The sequence below is a fragment of the Neolamprologus brichardi genome, chromosome 17 (genome assembly GCF_056152115.1).
Source record: "Neolamprologus brichardi isolate AB-2024 chromosome 17, ASM5615211v1, whole genome shotgun sequence".
Classification (NCBI taxonomy): domain Eukaryota; kingdom Metazoa; phylum Chordata; class Actinopteri; order Cichliformes; family Cichlidae; genus Neolamprologus; species Neolamprologus brichardi.
Genome location: NC_142120.1, coordinates 24,269,221 through 24,286,973, shown reverse-complemented (window position 1 = coordinate 24,286,973; position 17,753 = coordinate 24,269,221). Strand labels below are relative to the sequence as shown.

General features: G+C 41.6%; 1 protein-coding gene across 1 annotated transcript; it reads right to left on the bottom strand.

Annotated features, from left to right (window-relative positions):
- Nucleotides 1-502: 502 nt before the first annotated feature.
- Nucleotides 503-16,493, bottom strand: zbtb37 (zinc finger and BTB domain containing 37). Its single transcript, XM_006803599.3, has 4 exons — nucleotides 16,137-16,493; nucleotides 10,867-11,805; nucleotides 10,641-10,740; nucleotides 503-8,357 (listed from the first exon to the last, which is right to left on the bottom strand). Exons 2-4 carry the CDS (start codon nucleotides 11,784-11,786, stop codon nucleotides 7,836-7,838), a joined length of 1,542 nt encoding a protein of 513 aa, XP_006803662.1. The 5' UTR covers nucleotides 11,787-11,805; nucleotides 16,137-16,493; the 3' UTR covers nucleotides 503-7,835.
- Nucleotides 16,494-17,753: the final 1,260 nt, after the last annotated feature.

Genomic DNA, 17,753 nt, shown 5'->3' with positions numbered 1-17,753 from the left:
TCCCTCATTTCCTAACAAGACGTCACAGCAGTTAGATTTATCCAAGCTTGGGACCGGCGCCGGGAATCCACTGAGGATGGATTCATGTCTCCTCTTCCCGGTCTCAAATCTGTGATCAGGGTGACTTAAAAAAGATGCAGCTTTCAAAAGTGTTTCCACAGTAACTGATTTAAGTAAATAAAGGCAAAACAAATGAAATAACAGTGTTGCTGAATATCTCTGTCTTGAGATACTCACCATGGCTTCAGATGAAAAAGAAAAAGAACTGAACATGAAAAGAGACCACATGAAGGACAAGGAGCATCTACCCTGTCAGCCCAAACTCAGGTTACTGAAAACCATCCAGATTCTCCACAAGGACTGGAAAAAAACCCATCCACACCTGACAGAGTGCCAAGAAACGAGAGGATTTACATCCAATAACTTAAGATATTAAAGAGCAGAAAATCTTAACGCATTAAAATACTTTAATTCTGAGCGTTTTGCTGCAATAACAACAAACTTTTTTTAATTTTTATACATTTTTTTTTATTTTTAGTAGTAGTAGGAGTAGTTGCAGTATTCAGTTTGAGGCACTTCTAAACATGTTCATGGAAAACAGGTGAGAGCGTAGTGCTGAATTCCAGATGTGTGTGTCACGTTCACACGCGCACGTTTGTGAATGCTGCTGGAGACAGAGGCGAGTCGGTGGCATTTGTCACTTAAAGTGCTTTATTTCCTTTGAAGGAGATGCAACCTGTGAGTGATCTAGTGGTCATAGTGAAAGTAAGCATCTTCACATTTATCTAAACTAACTGACCTTTGGCCTCACATCCCCCCACCCTCCCACACCCTCCACCAACATGATTTAGCAATAGACATGCAACATAAAAGATGTTCACATAAAACCTTTCAGGTTCATCTACTACAGAACTTAAGTACTTCCTCTTCAAGAAAAAAAAAGTACAGTATTAAAAGTTAATTTACTATCTAAAATTTGTTTACTTTGACTTATTTTCTGCATTGATATATTAGGATATACTCCGAGGAATCAACATTAAAGAGTTATTACGTGAATATAGTTAAATGATCTGATTCATGGTTAGGCATGTTGTGGTCAATGTTACTGGATTTATCCAGGTAGGAAAAAGAAAATTTAGACTGCACCTATTACAAGAGAATTAAACTTTAGCATTCTGAATAAAGCAAACGAGCTGGAACCTTGACTGACTCAAAGACGTGAGGATCATGAGGAGGTTCTGCTGTTTTTCACAGTTTGAGGATGAAAGCGGATCAGAACATGAGAAATCACTGAGGAGGAAAAGTCTGATTTGGGCCGTCTGTGTTTAAAGCAAACGTAGCTGAAGTAACGGTGAACACTGCGATGAGCCTTAACATTTACTCATGTCGGACTCATTACTGCATCGCTCGTGTTGTTGAGCATAATGACAGAGACTGTGGTGTCTGTGACTCCAAGGGATTGGGCAAACAGCAGATACAGGCCAGTTTACAACATTTAAGAATGCTAGGCGAGGCCATTTCACTGCACAGAGGTTGGTTCAGTTGAGCACCTTCCCTCTTACAGTTCAGTGTTCACTACACTTCACAACCCATTTTGGGTGAATTGAGACACATTTGCTTGCTTTACCAAGTTTTTCTTGATATTTTTGCGTATAACTATACAAGTCTGATGTGCAACAGAATGATAATTTGAATATAGACTGAAATCTGTCACATCTATTTCCACTGGACAGATTGATGAAGATTGGGTTGTTGTTGGTTCCTTATAGGCAGACTGTCAATGCTGCATGTTTGAGCAGAGAAAGACTTGATTGAGCGATTCTCTTATGATCAAGTTTGAAATGCAGTGGTTTCTGAATGCAGCTCTAAGCCAACTTTTCCTACTGTAGATTTCTCAAGTAGGACCACCCTGAACCAGAAGGGAGCAGCTTGTTACCAGCAATAACATGAAATGATGTATTGCTCAGTGAAAACACGAAGTATTCCCTGCTTTCCTTCGATTCAGAGCAAAGAGGAGGAAGCAGAAACAGAACGTGAAACACAAAAAAGAAGGCCGATCTGTTTGTTCCTGGGTCTATGTTTGGTTGGAAACCCCAAGTTAATGTCTTAATGCTGGAACAGGTCAACATGTGCAACTCGAATCTTTTGTTCTTTGTCAGAAATGTCTCTTTGAAGTACTTCTCATGATCACTGCTCTAAAAAAGATTTCTATACATTGGATAATTCCTGATAAATGTAAAACACAAAGTGAACCAAAATGAACCGGATTTCTTATGAAACACATGAAGAAACGCTCAGGTCTTAAATCGTCTACATGATGTCGGTAACTGAATCAATAGAGGGGCTGAATCCTGACCTGTGCAGAAAATATTATTGAAGGTGAAAAAGTGTTTGGGGCTATGCTTTCTGGTGCTGGACTTTATATATGATAAAACAAGTATATGCATCTTGGATTTTACAAAAATGGTGGCACACCCATTTCTTTTAGGTTTTTTTTTTTCTTTTGGGTGGGGTTTCTCAGAAATAAAAGGCATTTTTGTTGGTCAATGGCCAGAAACAGCAATACAATGCTGAAACAGTCTATACTATGTAACTACATGCAGACCAATCTAGTTATTAACCCGAAAAGGCCCACTCTGCAGCAGGAAAGCCCTGTACCTGTGGATTTGTAATTCACGTTTAAATTCAAGAAGAAATAGCAGGTAACTGCCAACGTCTTCTTTTTAGCCTTATATCAACAAAACTTAAAAGTCCTCAACTGCTATAATACCTACTGAGTATGGATTACTGTAGGGTCTACCTTACAATATAAAGCTCCTTGAGGCGACTGTTGTTGTGATTCGGTGCTGTATAAACTGAATTGAAATTGAGACTAACAGTATTTTGCTAACATACATAACATAACACAAATGATGCAGGAAATAACACGAATACACAAATGTACTGTAAAGTCACGTGTTGGCTGCTGCTAGATGCAGGTTCAGGCAAATGACTCGAGCTGCTCTTTGTCATGTCACATACCTCCCAGCACGTTGCACTGTTTCATCTGTATAATCACGGCAGGTTTTTAAAAGTTTTTAATCAGCTCCTGATTTGAATGTGATCGAGCCATATTGCCATGTACTAACTACCTTCCAAAAGTAATGTCCAATTAGGGGAATTTGTTCAAAGAATTTGATTATTAATTAGCAGCTAAAATCATTTGATTGTCACTTTATGGAACATGAAATATTTTATAAATGTGCTTTTCCCCGTTATTCTGTAGGGTACAATACACAGCACCTTGGGGTGACTGTTGAATGGAACTTAATTGAATAATGTTTGCTTAATTTTACACAATATTTCCTGCACGAGTCATTCTATTCAGCCCCTTTTGGTTGCTTCTAAAAGTCGCGATTTCTCTCAAAACACCTGCTCAAAGTCACGTTCCAGCCCAACACAGCAGACAAAACTTAAACATCTGTTAGAGGCAAGATCACCACATACTTATACACCGACCCAGACTGTGGGAGACATCCACACATTCTGCGGAAAGAGGTCTTGAGGTCACCATGCTCATTTCTGTTTCATATTTCCCAGTCTTGGTTTTGCCGACCTCTACGGCGACTCGTGAGGATGCCTTCCCTGCTGCTTTTTTTTTTTTTTCTTTGTTTACAGGTAAGTTTTCTTTCTGCAGCGTGCATACTGCACTGAGGTTTAGCTGTTAGCATACTGCTACGTGGGAAAGGTAAACATCCAATTCTTTGAATAAAAGAAAAGAGTTTGTATACCTGATATCCTGGTTAGCCTGAAGTGTGAGCCTAGCGGCAGTGGCTGCAGTGGCATCTGGGACAAAATCTCCAATCACTTGATTGAGGACAGAGCCGCTGGCTTCACTTGCATAAAAAAATTGACCATCCACTGAGAATCTGTTTCACAGCTCTGTAGAAGAAAACAGTAACAGTCCATCTGTGTGCTACCTGCCTACTCCTAGCTTGTTTACATTAATCATATTTAAAAAACAAAACAAAAACATCTTAGTAGTTTAAATACATTTGTCTTATAATGTGTGTAGATTTGTTATTGTTCTCTTGTTACAAAAACTTTGTGACCTTCTCGTTCTCCCTCATTGATAAGAGGTTTAGTTGTTTTGGCGTTTTGAGGGGCCCACACGGCCACGCCATCTTTCCTTTGGTTGCCAGATAGTCCGACCTGCTCCCGCCCGCCAACAGGTCAACTCTGATCACAGGAGGCTTCTGAAGTTCAGCTCCATGGCCTGGCCACTACATCCATCTGGTCTATCAGGGTTTGGCTTGTCAATATCCAATCAACGTTCATCCAGATCAGAACCATCTATTGTCAGTGACGCATTACCTCTACTGCACTCCGTACACAAAAACGAAGCTAAGGTCGGGTAACATGTGTTCTGTTGATGTATTTTGTGGTCTACCTTTTTATGTGAAGACTCCATTTCTGAATGGAGAGACATTTATCCTCAACAGTGTCTGAAATGTCCCCCCTTTCATGTCTATGACATCAGGAGTGAAGGTGAGGTCATCTGTGGCAGTGCTGCGGTGCTCAACAAGTTACAGAAGGATTTTTGAACTCTCACAAAACTAATATTTTTAATAGGTTAAATAAGGCAAGCATATTAATGTATTATTTTATGATCTTTACTATCTGGTAAAAAAAACAACAAAACTTCAAGACATGTTGAGGAGGTAATTCAGCCATTTGAATCAGCTGTGTTGGATCAAGGACACATCTAAAACCTGCAGGACACCGGCCCTCGAGGCCTGGAGTTTCCCACCCCTGTTCTAAGGCGAGGTATTCCCAAAGAGACCCAAAGAGATCATTTCCCTTTTCCCTGGTGAGGTTTTTTTTTTTTTATAATAATGCATTTTTTTTAGCTATGTCAGTGGGGTCTGGCCCCCTTATATATATAAGACTTTCTTCCCATTTATATTGTTTTTTTAATCTACGAGTCATGTTTGTAGTTTTTTGTTGCACTACAGCTGTTGGAGCCACGTCGTCTCGTCTCTCTGTACACTGTGTTTACAGTAGCGATGGCAATAAATTTTGATTCGACTTCGGTGTGCTGACTATAATTGGAGTCACTTCAGCAGACCTTTCTACTGTGTCGGTGTCTTCAATACCTGTGCGTCACCTGTTCTTCACTCTTAGTTTCAGTCTGACTTTTTTCCCCCGCGGGCTTGTTGGTAAGTGCAGTAGATTAAATGCGTCACTAACTGTCACACAAGATACTGATCGGGTCTTCCCAATATCTTGTTCTCCTCAAACAACAAGCTGTCTTCCATCACACCCGTTGTCAGAGCAAGAAAGTGTCCAAGAAAACTGAAGAAAAACAATAAATACATGTTTGTTTATAAAAATATCTGAGAAAAGTGACTGAGATCTCTGTGGGAGTGGAGCAGAGCGCTTCCTGGTGGTGCTGTGCTGCAGCTGTATTGCGTAGTGATGAGAGGTAATTGAGCTGTGTAGCTTATCTGAGGCTGGACAATGTCCAGTTTTCCTGCTGTGAGTTTGTTGGTGGTCAAGTGTGATCTAAAACCTGCTGTAGAAGCTGAGTTCAACTGCCACAGTAAAAACACTATTGTAAGGAAGTTCTATTCAATTCATGCCAAATTCATTAACCCAGTGTGACTGGAGTCCCCACAGACATTTTTCCATCCATTTTGCCTGCATGAAGCGTGAGAATCCCTCTCAATATTTGTTCTACGACACATCCCGTGTACATCCAGAGAAGCGGAAGGCTGATGGAGCCGTCCACATTTGATTCTCAGGGCCATACTTGTGCATACATACATACATACATACTTGTGACTTTATCACAGGGTCACATGAAAGCATGTAATAGTTTTCATGTGACACAAATAAGTCACATGACCTGTGTTGCATTCGAAGGGAATGGGATATACTACTGCATCTCCAAAAATTACAGTGAAAACGTGATTATTTTGGCAATTTCATTCACAATGGTGATTTTCATATTTTCTATATTAATTAAACACAAAGTCAATATTTTCAAGCATTTTTGAAGTTTGCTTATAGCTCAAGAAAATTAGAAATGGAGTATTTCAAACTGTCCGAGATACTGCACTGAGGTCTTTATCATTTTAGAAAATTTCTATTCAAACCACAGTATCTGTCTCAGTACACAATCACAGTCATGGGGAAGACTGCTGACCTGACGGCTCTCCACATGACGATCATTAATATCCACCACAAGGAGGGTAAGCCACAGAAGGTCACTGCTGAAAAGGCCGGCTGAGTGGAGAGTTTTTATATGTCAAAGGATAAACTTCCAGGAAGACGGCTGCATTAACAGAGTTCATGTTTCTATCTAGCGATGCCGGTGCAAATTTCCTTTGCCAACAGGACTGACCTGACTATAGCTCCACCACTACTACCACATGTTTGCCAACAATGCTATTACTCTACTTAATTGTCAAGCCAAATCACATGACCTAAACCCCACAGAGACTCTATGGAGTATTTTCGAGGAAGATGTGAAAACCTGATCCAAAAATCCACACGAAGTTGGCATCAGAGCAGCTTCAATAGGATCTTAGCAGAGCCACACTTCTCCATATTCTATTTTTGTGAGATGCACTAATAGTTAAAAACTTTGCATATAGCAGTTCAAAACCCCAAAATACTCCCCAAAGAAAAGTTTAGTTCACAGTGACGAAGGCAAATCTTCTCTCTTTTAAAATGCAGGTATGTAGGGTTTTTGACTATTCTCGATCAAAAATAATAACATTAAACATTTGCAGATTTTTATCGGACAAGTATATATTCATCTACACCTGCAATTCTTCCACTGGGCACACACGGGTGGCTATGACTCAAGAGGTAGAGCAAGTCACCCTCTAATTGGAAGGTCGGTGGTTCGATCCATGGCTGCTCTAATCTCCAAACCAAATATCCACGGGTAAGATATTAACCCCAAGTCGCTCAAATGTGTGTGACTGTTAGACAGAAAGCACACAGCAAAGTGTTTGTGTGAATTCGTGGACGAGGCAAGTTGTATAAAACGCTTTGAGTGCTCAGAGTAGAAAAGCGCTACATAAGAACCAGTCCACTTACATCGTCTTTCTACCGTCTCGCAATGCATTTTTTGATGGATGGTCATATTGTGAAACAGAAGATTGTGCCTGCAGTTTTTTGTGCTGTACAGTGAGGTATGTACGTAGTGTCAAAGTGTGTAGTGTAATAACTTTATCTATCCTGAATCGTGCCAAATGCAGGAAAATGGGGAAAGACCAGAAACTCCAATCACACTGGGATGCACCGTCAGCTAAATAGTTTTAAGTTTCTCATTGAACCTTTTTGTGCAACTATACCTTTTAACGCCATTATGGCACTTATAGAACGCATAAGATTATTATTATTACTACTACTATTATTATTATTATCATCATCCAACGGCTCCAGATTGTCTCAAGGCAAATATGAAGGATTTGAATTGTTTAACTGGCACTGAGTAGTTTGGCAAAGTCTCCACCAGACATACTGTTGTGATGCTGTATTGTGGACCAGTAATACCTGTAAATATAAAAGTAGAAATCTGTAACATAAACTAGACGGAGGCAAACGAGAACCACTGAATTTTGTGGCATATGAGGTTGTTGGAGTGTGTGGAATTTCTTCATTTTAGCTTAATCTGTTCGGTTTAGTAGGTGAAGGTAGATGCGGTTTAAAGCGGATAAATCTCATTTCAGACTCTGAGGGGTCCTTTGACTTCAGCGGGTTTAACATCCTGTTAGCTTTGGTTACAACAGGATCATGCTGCCCCACTCACCCCCCACCCCATGTTCCTTCCTTCACTGGGGTCAGTCTGGTCCTGTTGTAGAAACAGAGGCTTGGGGACCCTCTCCATATTGCCCTCCAGCACTATTACCTCCTCCACCTTCAGATTCCTCCTGACTAGGGGAAGCTTCATCACTGGGACCACCCCTGGATGTAACTGAAGCGGTGGTAGTCTCAGGAGAGGCGCTGTGGGCTTCCTGGGGTGCACAGCCTGGGTGGTTCTTGCGGAAATGCTGGTTGAGGATGGCCTGGAAGGGGAAGCTCTTCCCACAAACATGGCAGTGGAAAGGTTTGTTGCCAGTGTGCTTGCGGATATGGTACTCCAGCTGGTCTTTACGGGTGTACTTCTTCCCACAGATGCGGCAGACAAATGGTGTTATACCCATATGTAGGCGCATGTGACGGTCTAGGCTCCCTTTCTGGTTGAAGGATTTGCAGCAGTAGATGCAGGTGAGGCGTGGATTGTAGCGGAACCAGCGATCTCCTACCTGCTCCCTCAAGTAGTCCTCATAACCGCCCATATCAAACGTTGTATGCTCCTCTCCCTGATGGGTAGAATGAAATGCAAAATTAAACGTTAACATAGTGGACACCATGACAGAATGAATCAAATAAGACTTTAGATCATTTTAGATAAACATGCCCTGAACAAAACTGTCCTCCTGCATCACGCTCTCTGTTGTCGGGCAAATTTGCGTTACCTGAGTATGTTAATGTCCGTAAGAAACTGCCAACAGTTTTCTCTTTTAAAAAAAGTGAAAACTTATTATTGTAGTGTCTTTATGTTACAACATAAAGCTCCTTGAAACAACTGTTGTTATGATTTGGTGCTATATAAATAAAACTGAATTAAAAATTCAAACTATAATAGAGTCCCTGGGACATCAATCATCTCGTCAACATAAAGACCAGATGTTGTTAGCAGTGCGTACGGGTACAATGAGGCCATACACACTACTAACCCACATTATGACGCAAGCCTGTGATGATATTTTTTATCTTTCATTTTTAGTGAGTCGAGCCCTCAAAGGGTGGATCAGTTTTTTCATTCACACTGACAGTTGTATCGTTTATGATAACGTATATCAGTAAAGACTTTCAACTTAATTGAATTCAATATGTGATTTAAATGTACCCTTATTGTTTTGTATTACTGCACAATAAGGAGATTTTAAAAGTCCTTTAAAAGGTCAGAATGGTTATTCAGCAGGAAAGGTCCAATCAAAAGTTTAAGACCACTTGAAAAATGGCAAAAAAAAAAAAAAAAAAAAAAAAAATCATATTTTGCATGGTTAGATCTCAACAAGGTTCCAAGTAGAGCTTCAACGTGCAACAAGAAGAAATGGGAGAGAGACAAAGTGTTTTTGATGGTTTCCAATGTTACTGGAATAGCAAGCAGATCCCACCCGAGATGTTTTCTACGCGCCACAGTGGAGGGGGCACCATAATTGTCTGGGGTGCTTTTCCCTTAAATGGAACAATGGAGCTTCAGGAGGAGTAGGGGCATCAAACGGCCGCTGGCTATGTCCAGATGTTGCAGAAAGCATCCCTCATGACTGAGGGCCCTCATCTGTGTGGTAACGACTGAGTTTTTCAACAGGACAATGCTACAGTACACAATACCCACAATGCAAGGGACTTTTTCCAGGAGAATAACATCACTCTGTTGGACCATCCTGCGTGTTCCCCTGATCTAAATCCAACTGAGAACCTTTGGAGATGGATGGCAGGGGAAGTTTACAAAAATGGACAACAGTTCCAGACAGTAGACGCCCTTTGTGCAGCCGTCTTCAGCACTTGGAGAAATCTTCCCACTCACCTCATCGAAACGTTTGCATCAAGCATGCCGCAACAGATTTTTGAAGTGTCAACAATAACGGTGGAGCTACTCATTACTGAGTTCATGTTTGGAATGTTGATTTCTGTTTTAGGGGGGTTTTCTGGTTTTTTGCAGTCTTAAACTTTTGATCAGCTGTAAAACAGCTTAGTAAAAACTAAGCGTTTTCAATAAATTGTATGATCAAAATTTTTTTGTGTCTCACTCACATTTCTTCTAGTTGAATATTTAAGCTCTACTTGGAACTTTGTTAAAATTTGACCAAAATATGACTTTTTTTGCCATTTTTCAAAGATGTAAAAAATGATTATGCAGTACTTCAATGTTTGTTGTTATGGGATTCAGAAAAAAAACAGTGCTTTTCTTTAGGTTGTTGCATATCTACAGGAAGAATCTAGGGATCCTTTATCATGACTAGGCTGGTAATCACTAAATAGACTCTGTATCTATTTAAGAACCACTTTGTAAGCCAGTAACCACGAGCCACTGGGTTTCCAGTTTTTTTGTAAATCATTACATATTACTATATAAGCTTAGTGAAGTTGTATTTAATAATTAAATAACACATACTAACAGGACGCATATAAATAAAAAAAAGTATTTATTATTCACTTAATATATCTAAATTTCTTTACTGTGTTTCTGTGTGATTTATGTCCACCCTAGAAGAGTCCACATTGCTCTCACTTTCAGTGTGAACACCGCACTTCCTCATTTGGCCATGAGTGTAACAAAACATTCCCAATAAGGTGTCAAACGTAACATAAGAGAGCAAGAAAAGGTGAAAGAGAGTGACAGGGACAAATGTGACAGATCTCCATATTGCTGACTCTTTCCTGGTAACTTGCTCCATGTTTCTTATCCATGGAAAAGAAAGAATTCTTATCCATGGATAAGAAACATGGTGTTTTAATAATTTCAGTTGTCTGTAAAAGAAAAAAAAAAGGTTGGTCTCTACTGGCTTACTAACTATGACAGTTTGTGTTTGTACCTGTGAGCTTGGCTGTCGCAACTCATCTGCCCTGCTAGGAGACTCGCTCTTTGCTCTCTGACGTTCTGTCAGGACGACCACGCTGCCAGTGGGACTAAACCTGACATCAAAAATCAGTTAATTAATTTAAAAGGAAAGGAGAACAAAACCCACACACAAATCATCATCATCAGGTGTCTACAGACCAGTCAGTGAAACATGGAGGAAAATCTTAGCTATGACTCACCTGTCTGTCTCGCTGAAGCTGGAGGATGGCTGGATACTACGGGCCCCCAGCGTTCCTACCGGTCCAGTCACCAGTGTACTGCGTCCTGATGTGTCAATCATCACCGTGGCCCCCTCTTCCACTGGCCCTCCCTCCTCCTGGTGCTCTTCTGTTCCAATCCATTCCTCCATCCTCTCTGTTTTTATCCTGATCCCATCCATGCTGCTCTCCTCAGCGCTGCCGGTCCGTTCTGGTTCACTGCTGGTCTCCACATACCACTGACCAGCTCGGTTGATGCGTAGTATCGGTTCTTTGCCTGCTCTTCCACTGGTGGTCCCTGGCCCTTCTAGCCCACTGTGCTCCACCGCTGGAACTGGGCTAAGTGGCTCTTCTGCTGGACTGACTGCTTCACATGGCTCTGCACCTCCCCGTGGGCCAAGCAGCCGCAAACCACTGTGACCCCCTCCTCGCACCACAGCCTCCAATGTCCTACTATTCCTGGAGCCCCGTGCCCCCTCTTCATCCCTGGACTCTTCGTCCAGGTCAGCCAAACTGATCTTAAGGTGGATACCCTCAAGAATTTGGGTGCAGCGGTCAATAATGTGCTGCATCTGCAGGAAGCTGGCAGCTGTCAGGTAGCTGATGATGTCTGCAAGCTGCAAGCAGAGACGGCCCGTGTAGCAAAAGGACAGCAGTTGCTCGAACACTGATGGATTACGGATCACTGTCAGTGACACAGTGCTCATCTGACTCAGAGACATGTGGTCCCGAAAGTATGGCGAGCTGGCTGCTAGTACGACCTTGTGTGCACGAAAGCTTTGGCCCTGAACATTGACCACAATGTCACAGAGACGGCCTTGAACACGCAGCTGGTTCAGGTGAGAAAGAACAGAGTTACTGAAGTCTGGGATGTCCAGCTGTATGCTGCCGGTACGCTCCATGCTGCAGCCTGCAGGGACACTGAAAACACAGCAACACATCAGTGCTGACCCACACCAGGACCTTTTTGCTTAAAACTGGCAAGTGATTCCAGATTAATAATATGGATCTCCTCATGGAAACCATCAGCACCATCAAGGATACCCTGTTTTATTAATCTGATTCCAGATTAATAAAACAGGATGTTATTTTCATCAATCTTCAATGAAACAGTGACATTACTGATTGGGGGTGTTGTGACTAATGCTACCTTATCATGGAAAGCAAATCCATAAAAAGCAAAAACAAGTTACAGCCATATGGAATTTGCAGTGCATAATTAAGTTCAAGTTCTTCCACTGTTATCTTTTTCAATGTCATGTGCCAAAGTAGTGCAAAGAAAGCAAGTAAACTCTGCCCCTACAGAGTCGATTATCTTGTTAATAGTGTTACACCCTTGCTGCGTATAACTCAACATACTGTAGGTCCTCTGAAAAGAAAGCCTCAAATCAGAAGTACTAAACTCCCTGGTGTAACTCTCAAAGGCACACCTTAAAGTAAATAGCCCATAAGTTGGAGAGGAAATGGCAGAAATTTAGAAGATCAATGATTAGCCTGGAAAAAAAGTTTGCAGTTCTAAAAAAAAAAAAAAGCCCCCCGTAACGCTAGGACATCGGACTATTCATCACTGATTGACGAAAAGATGAACAGCCCAAGATTTCTCTTCAGCACTGTAGCCAGGCTGACAAAGCTCTGCTGAGCCAAGAATCGCTTTAACCTTAACTTTGTGAATTTCTTGACAAATAAAATTTTTACCATTATAAATCAATAATAACCATGTCATAGATGTATTACTATTTACAGCTGCTTTCCTTGATATTCAATTATACTTTTTTCCTCTCCAATTAATTTTTCTGAGTTAACTTCAACAATCACTTCCTCCAAAGTGTCGATTACGCCCCATTCTAATAAGACTGCTCAAAGAAGTTCTCCCATTAATGCTTTGGTAATGTCTCTGTGGAAAGTCTGGGTTAACTTATCGAATTGATAATCGGCTTTGTGTAACCTGATCACCAACCGATGTTAGGGTAAGTGAATCCAGAAAATGGAAATATACCCTGGATATGTTACACTCACTTTGTAGTAGAGCGCACAGACACATCATCCTGCATAACTGCCCAGTGAATACTTCAAAGTAGGGACTTAGCCGACTAATTGCTGATGTCTTCTCACTGGTCGATACAGACTAGTCATTTAATCCAATTGTTAAAATGTTAATTACCCAATGAAGGTAAATTATTGTGTCCTAAATGTTTGCACCCATCTGTCACCAGTTGGCGCATTGTTGTGGAGAAATGCCATAAATCTGTTCATCTTGGTCTCATCTTTTGTGAATGATAGTAGATACAAGTGGCGGACAAGGGCTTTCTCTGAAAGGTAGATGGGCTTTCCCTTAGCGATAGAGTGAAGAGTTCAGTCATTCAGGAGAGGTTCATAGTGTCGAGGTGCCGCACGTTTAAGGCATGATTCATTATTGAAGAATATAAATGTTATAAGACATTTTCAATTAAAAATCTCAAATCTACCTTAATACGTGACTATTTCTTAATTTTAGGCTAGTGAGTTAGTCTAATTTTTTTCCACCAATAGTGGACTATTAAATCAGTCGCCAGGAACATCCCTACTTGAAATCCTTCTACTTGCCGAGAACCATCATCTCTCAGAAACCTCAGCTCCTCCTGACTCTACCCATCCCTTGTGTTGTTCTTCTTGAATTTGGTCTCCAGCTTCCTCCCGTACGAGCTCTTGCATATCCTTAGCTTCGCCCTTAGGTCGTACGGCACTCTCCTCAGCTCTTTTGTTCCTGGACCTTTTCGTCTCTTTGTTCTTTCAGGTTACTACTGATCGAAGGCTTACTGTTCACAAAGCACACAGTGCTGGCTGGTACGATGGTGTGTTCACAAAATTTGACATATTCTATTCTTTAGCCAGTCAAACTTTTAAAACCCATCTTCCTATGCCTCCACAGCCTCATCCATCCACCTTCTGACAACTCCCATAGACACAGGTTTAATTTAAAAACAGGAACATACTATGGGGTCAGTAGGACTAGATTATAGTCACCAGGCACTGCATCTATTAATGGCATTCTGCTTCATATTTGCTATTCCCAAAGATTTCTATTTCACGATTCTCTGAGTGCCAAGTCTCTCACTTTTGTCTCTGAGCAGTCTTGTGTTTGTCTTTGCCTAGTATGCCCATGGCTACCTAATGGTCAGGGAAGGGTTTAATCAGATACAGCCAGAAGTAATGGAAACAGCAGAGTTCCTCCAGCAAGTCTAATCTATGACTATTCCAATTCATCAGATGATTTTCAATCTTCCTGAGAATAATGACATGCTGATTTGACAAAACTGATTTTATTCATGAGCAGCAGGATAAGAACCCTCTGGTTTATTTTATGGTGCACTGGAGTGTTGTCTGCTGAATCAGGTCCGGGGAAGATCGGAGGGCTGTACCACAAAGTGAGATTAACGGGAAGAAGCTATGTTAAGTTTAAAGTCAGAGTTCTTAGTGTCATCAAGAGGTCTCTTTTTACCATGGCAACTTCTGCTGAACACAAAACCTGGTTATGGAGCAGGTTATGTTCCAACTTTCGATTTAAAATCAGCCGGGCCCTCCACAGTTTTATTCTTTTACTTACAGCATCTTTTCAGCGATTCTCTGTTGGGGAGTAGGGAATAGCCATGCCTTACTAACATCATCAAATGAAGCCCAACTGTGAAGTTACAGCAGCACAAACGGTCACTGGAATCTGAATGCATTCAGTTAGTGATGTGCAAACGTATACATGTTTAGTGTTTTTTACGCTGCTGGAATTACAGCCAATAGGGCTAAGGCTAAAAAAGTCATCATCTACATTTGTAGGCCAATACTTTCCAATTAGTATTAATTTTGCTCTGATCTGGTGATAAACTTAAGTGATTTCCATGTCTCCTGTACAATAGGCGATGGAGGAGCGTCAGACGTGAACACATTAACATTCAGTGTTTCAGAGCTCTAATGTGCAGCTGTCACCAAAAATACATGGCAAGTTTTAGGTGATTATAAGTTCACAAAATTAACAGTCCTCCTAAACATTTCTCTCTTATTTGCAGCGCCAGTGTTGCAGTTCATTGTTATATATTTTAATATATTTCTTGCAACCTTTATTACCTGTTTGTCTGCTGATGAAACCTATTGGAATAAGCAGTGCTCAGCTGCTGAGGAAGAAGAGTCAAAAGATACGTTTTCTTTTCCCTGTTTTCTGTGAGCATGCACAGAGCCTGGACCTGAAAGCCCTGGATAACGAAGGATGCTGATAACCATTATCGCTGGCTGGGCTTTTAGGTTTTGATAGTCGAGCTAATGCAGAGAAAGAAAGAAGGCTTGGCTGTGTTAAACTGCACCGTAGCACTCAGTTAACTATCGAGTTATCCCATCAAAGTTTTCTCATGTTAGTTATACTTTACACATATTACACTAATCAACAATTACTATTCACTAAATAACTGCAGTTTTTCTCTGTGTTTCCTGTCACATTCAGTGATGCTGTGTTTTGTAGGTATGAAGGGTCATAGACAAACATGCTCGTAGGTACAGACACGTGAAAGGCCTACCTCTACCACACAGGGGACCCAGATCCTTGGTGGTTGCTTTGCGTTTTTGTGTAGTGTTGTGTCTGCATGGTTGTTATTGCATGTCTGTGTGGTTTTAAGTTTGGGTTTGAGGTTCATCCTCCGTCTGTTGTTTTGCCTCTCTGGAGTTGTTTTGCAGTCATTCTTCATATTTCTTTTTTTTTTTTTTTTGGAAAAGGAGTTTTGTTTGTACAGGATGTTCAGTTTGGTGTGACCCCTCTATTCAGCACTTTCTGTGATCAGGAGCACTTCCAGTAAGAAGTCTATTTACACCACCTCCTCAATAGAAACTCAAGTACTCTATCTGCTGTCAGGCTTTGCATAAAGCAGCCTCACACACTTTTAATTTGTATGAATCTGTACAGTGTGTTGACACTCATTGCACTGGCTCATTGCGATGCGCAAGAAAAATTTAGACCAGGCGCCAAAATCACACAAAGTGTGCTTCAGTCAGGGTCATGTTGCACCACAGTCCCTGCCTGTACAAAAGGCTGACAGACACCGAGGACCTCAAGTTACATCAAGACCTGATTAACCGATCAAAATGGAGGAATCGCGTTGAAATGACAGGTCACAGGGTAGATCACCTGTACTCTGATCAGGTCCAGCCTGCTCACAGGACAACTACCAAACCGATGCGAGTCGGTGTGTCTCGAGGGGGCAGGTGAACCTCCAGGTGTGCAGCCGGATTCTCACCTGAGGGGGAGGGAGCAGTGAAAAATGCTCGGGTCTGCTTTCGGGTTGCCGATACTTCAGTTCTGCAGCTTGCTGAGCATCATTAACGGACGGGAGATGACAGCAGCTCGGCTCGGCTCGGCCTGACAGGCTGCAGCTCCACCCGCGGCTCCTCCAGGCTCCGAGGCTCCAGCGGCGGTAGCGAGCTGTTCAAGACCCCGGAACGACAGCTGAGCGCGGGCTCCGGTCCGTCAGCAGGCGCTTTGCTGCCATTCCACTGTACCTGCGAGCTGGTTCAGGATCGGCTCAGTGACGGCGGACAGCCCAGACTTCACAGCCTCCTTTTCACGGCAGAAGGGCCGAGGCTGCAGGAAGGAAGGAAAGGGGGAAGAAAAAGCGCGCGGCGCGATGGGAAATGTAGTCCTAGCAGGGCAGAGCGCTGTTTTCAGCACAGCCTAAACACTACGGTTCCCTGCGTGCATTCGCCCAGAGACCATCTCCTGGTATTTGGAGTTTGACTTCAGCAGACCTAAAGTAAAACAACCGGACATGCTCACAGCTGGATTCAGAAAAGCTGTTTCTGCTTTCATAAGATATGAAACTTCATAAACCCCAGCATGTGATAAAAAGCCTTTTAGGTATTCAAAGTTCTACATTTGTACATTTCAACAACTTTTTCAGGGAAGTCAAATGTACAACTTATAAACACCAGATCATTATAATGAAAATGTATTATGGCAAGGTATGAAGACTCGAAAGTTATTTTTACATTTTTGTTGACACCCGTAGTGAGTCTACAATAATATAATAATAATAAATAATATAATATTCATCCCTGCATGCAGGAATTATAGGAGAACAAAAAGCACAGATAATGGGCAACAGATTTAAGAAAAGCTAACCTACAGAAATTGTTTTTTTGAAACGAACCACAGATTTAGCACACCTGATGACTGATGAAGGCAGTTTTGACGTTTGGCTATTACAAAGTGAAAGCGCGATCTCCTGTGGTTTCAAAATCAGAGTGTGGAGCAGTTAAGGGGGGCACAAGGGGCAGCGGTGCCCTGGTTAAAGCCAAGTATCAATGGTACAAAAATGTTTGATTTCTGAGAGGTAAAAAAGTAATTTACTGGACAAGGACCTGAAGCTAAGAAGGGAAATAACTGCTGAACTGTCAGGCTTTGGCGGTTTCACAGAGCACATAAACTACATGATTATTCTGGATTTAGAAACTTGATTAAAAAAACTAAGACTATTAATTTTGTGCCCATTATTACAGTGATAGGTTAAACTGTAGTATCAGTAAAATATGAGGTTGGTGACCTATCATAACCAGGTCATTTTATCTTAAATTTTTGGCTTAATAATTGAGAAAATGGGCAATGAGAATGACTGAGCATAAGGAATGGGAGGAGCAGGTGTGAACATAGGAGGGCAAAGCAGAGTACTCAGTTAGTGAAACCTGTAAGTGGAACTGGTAGATAAAACAGAACTCACCACTATCTGGAAAAGAGGAAAAGGCAGAATCTAAACAGTCAGTCAGATGTAGCAGACTGGACAGTCTGGCTATAGAACCAGGCTGAGCACCGGACAAATGTGCTGGAGGACCTTGTCGCTCAGTCTGGCTCGTCGCCGACA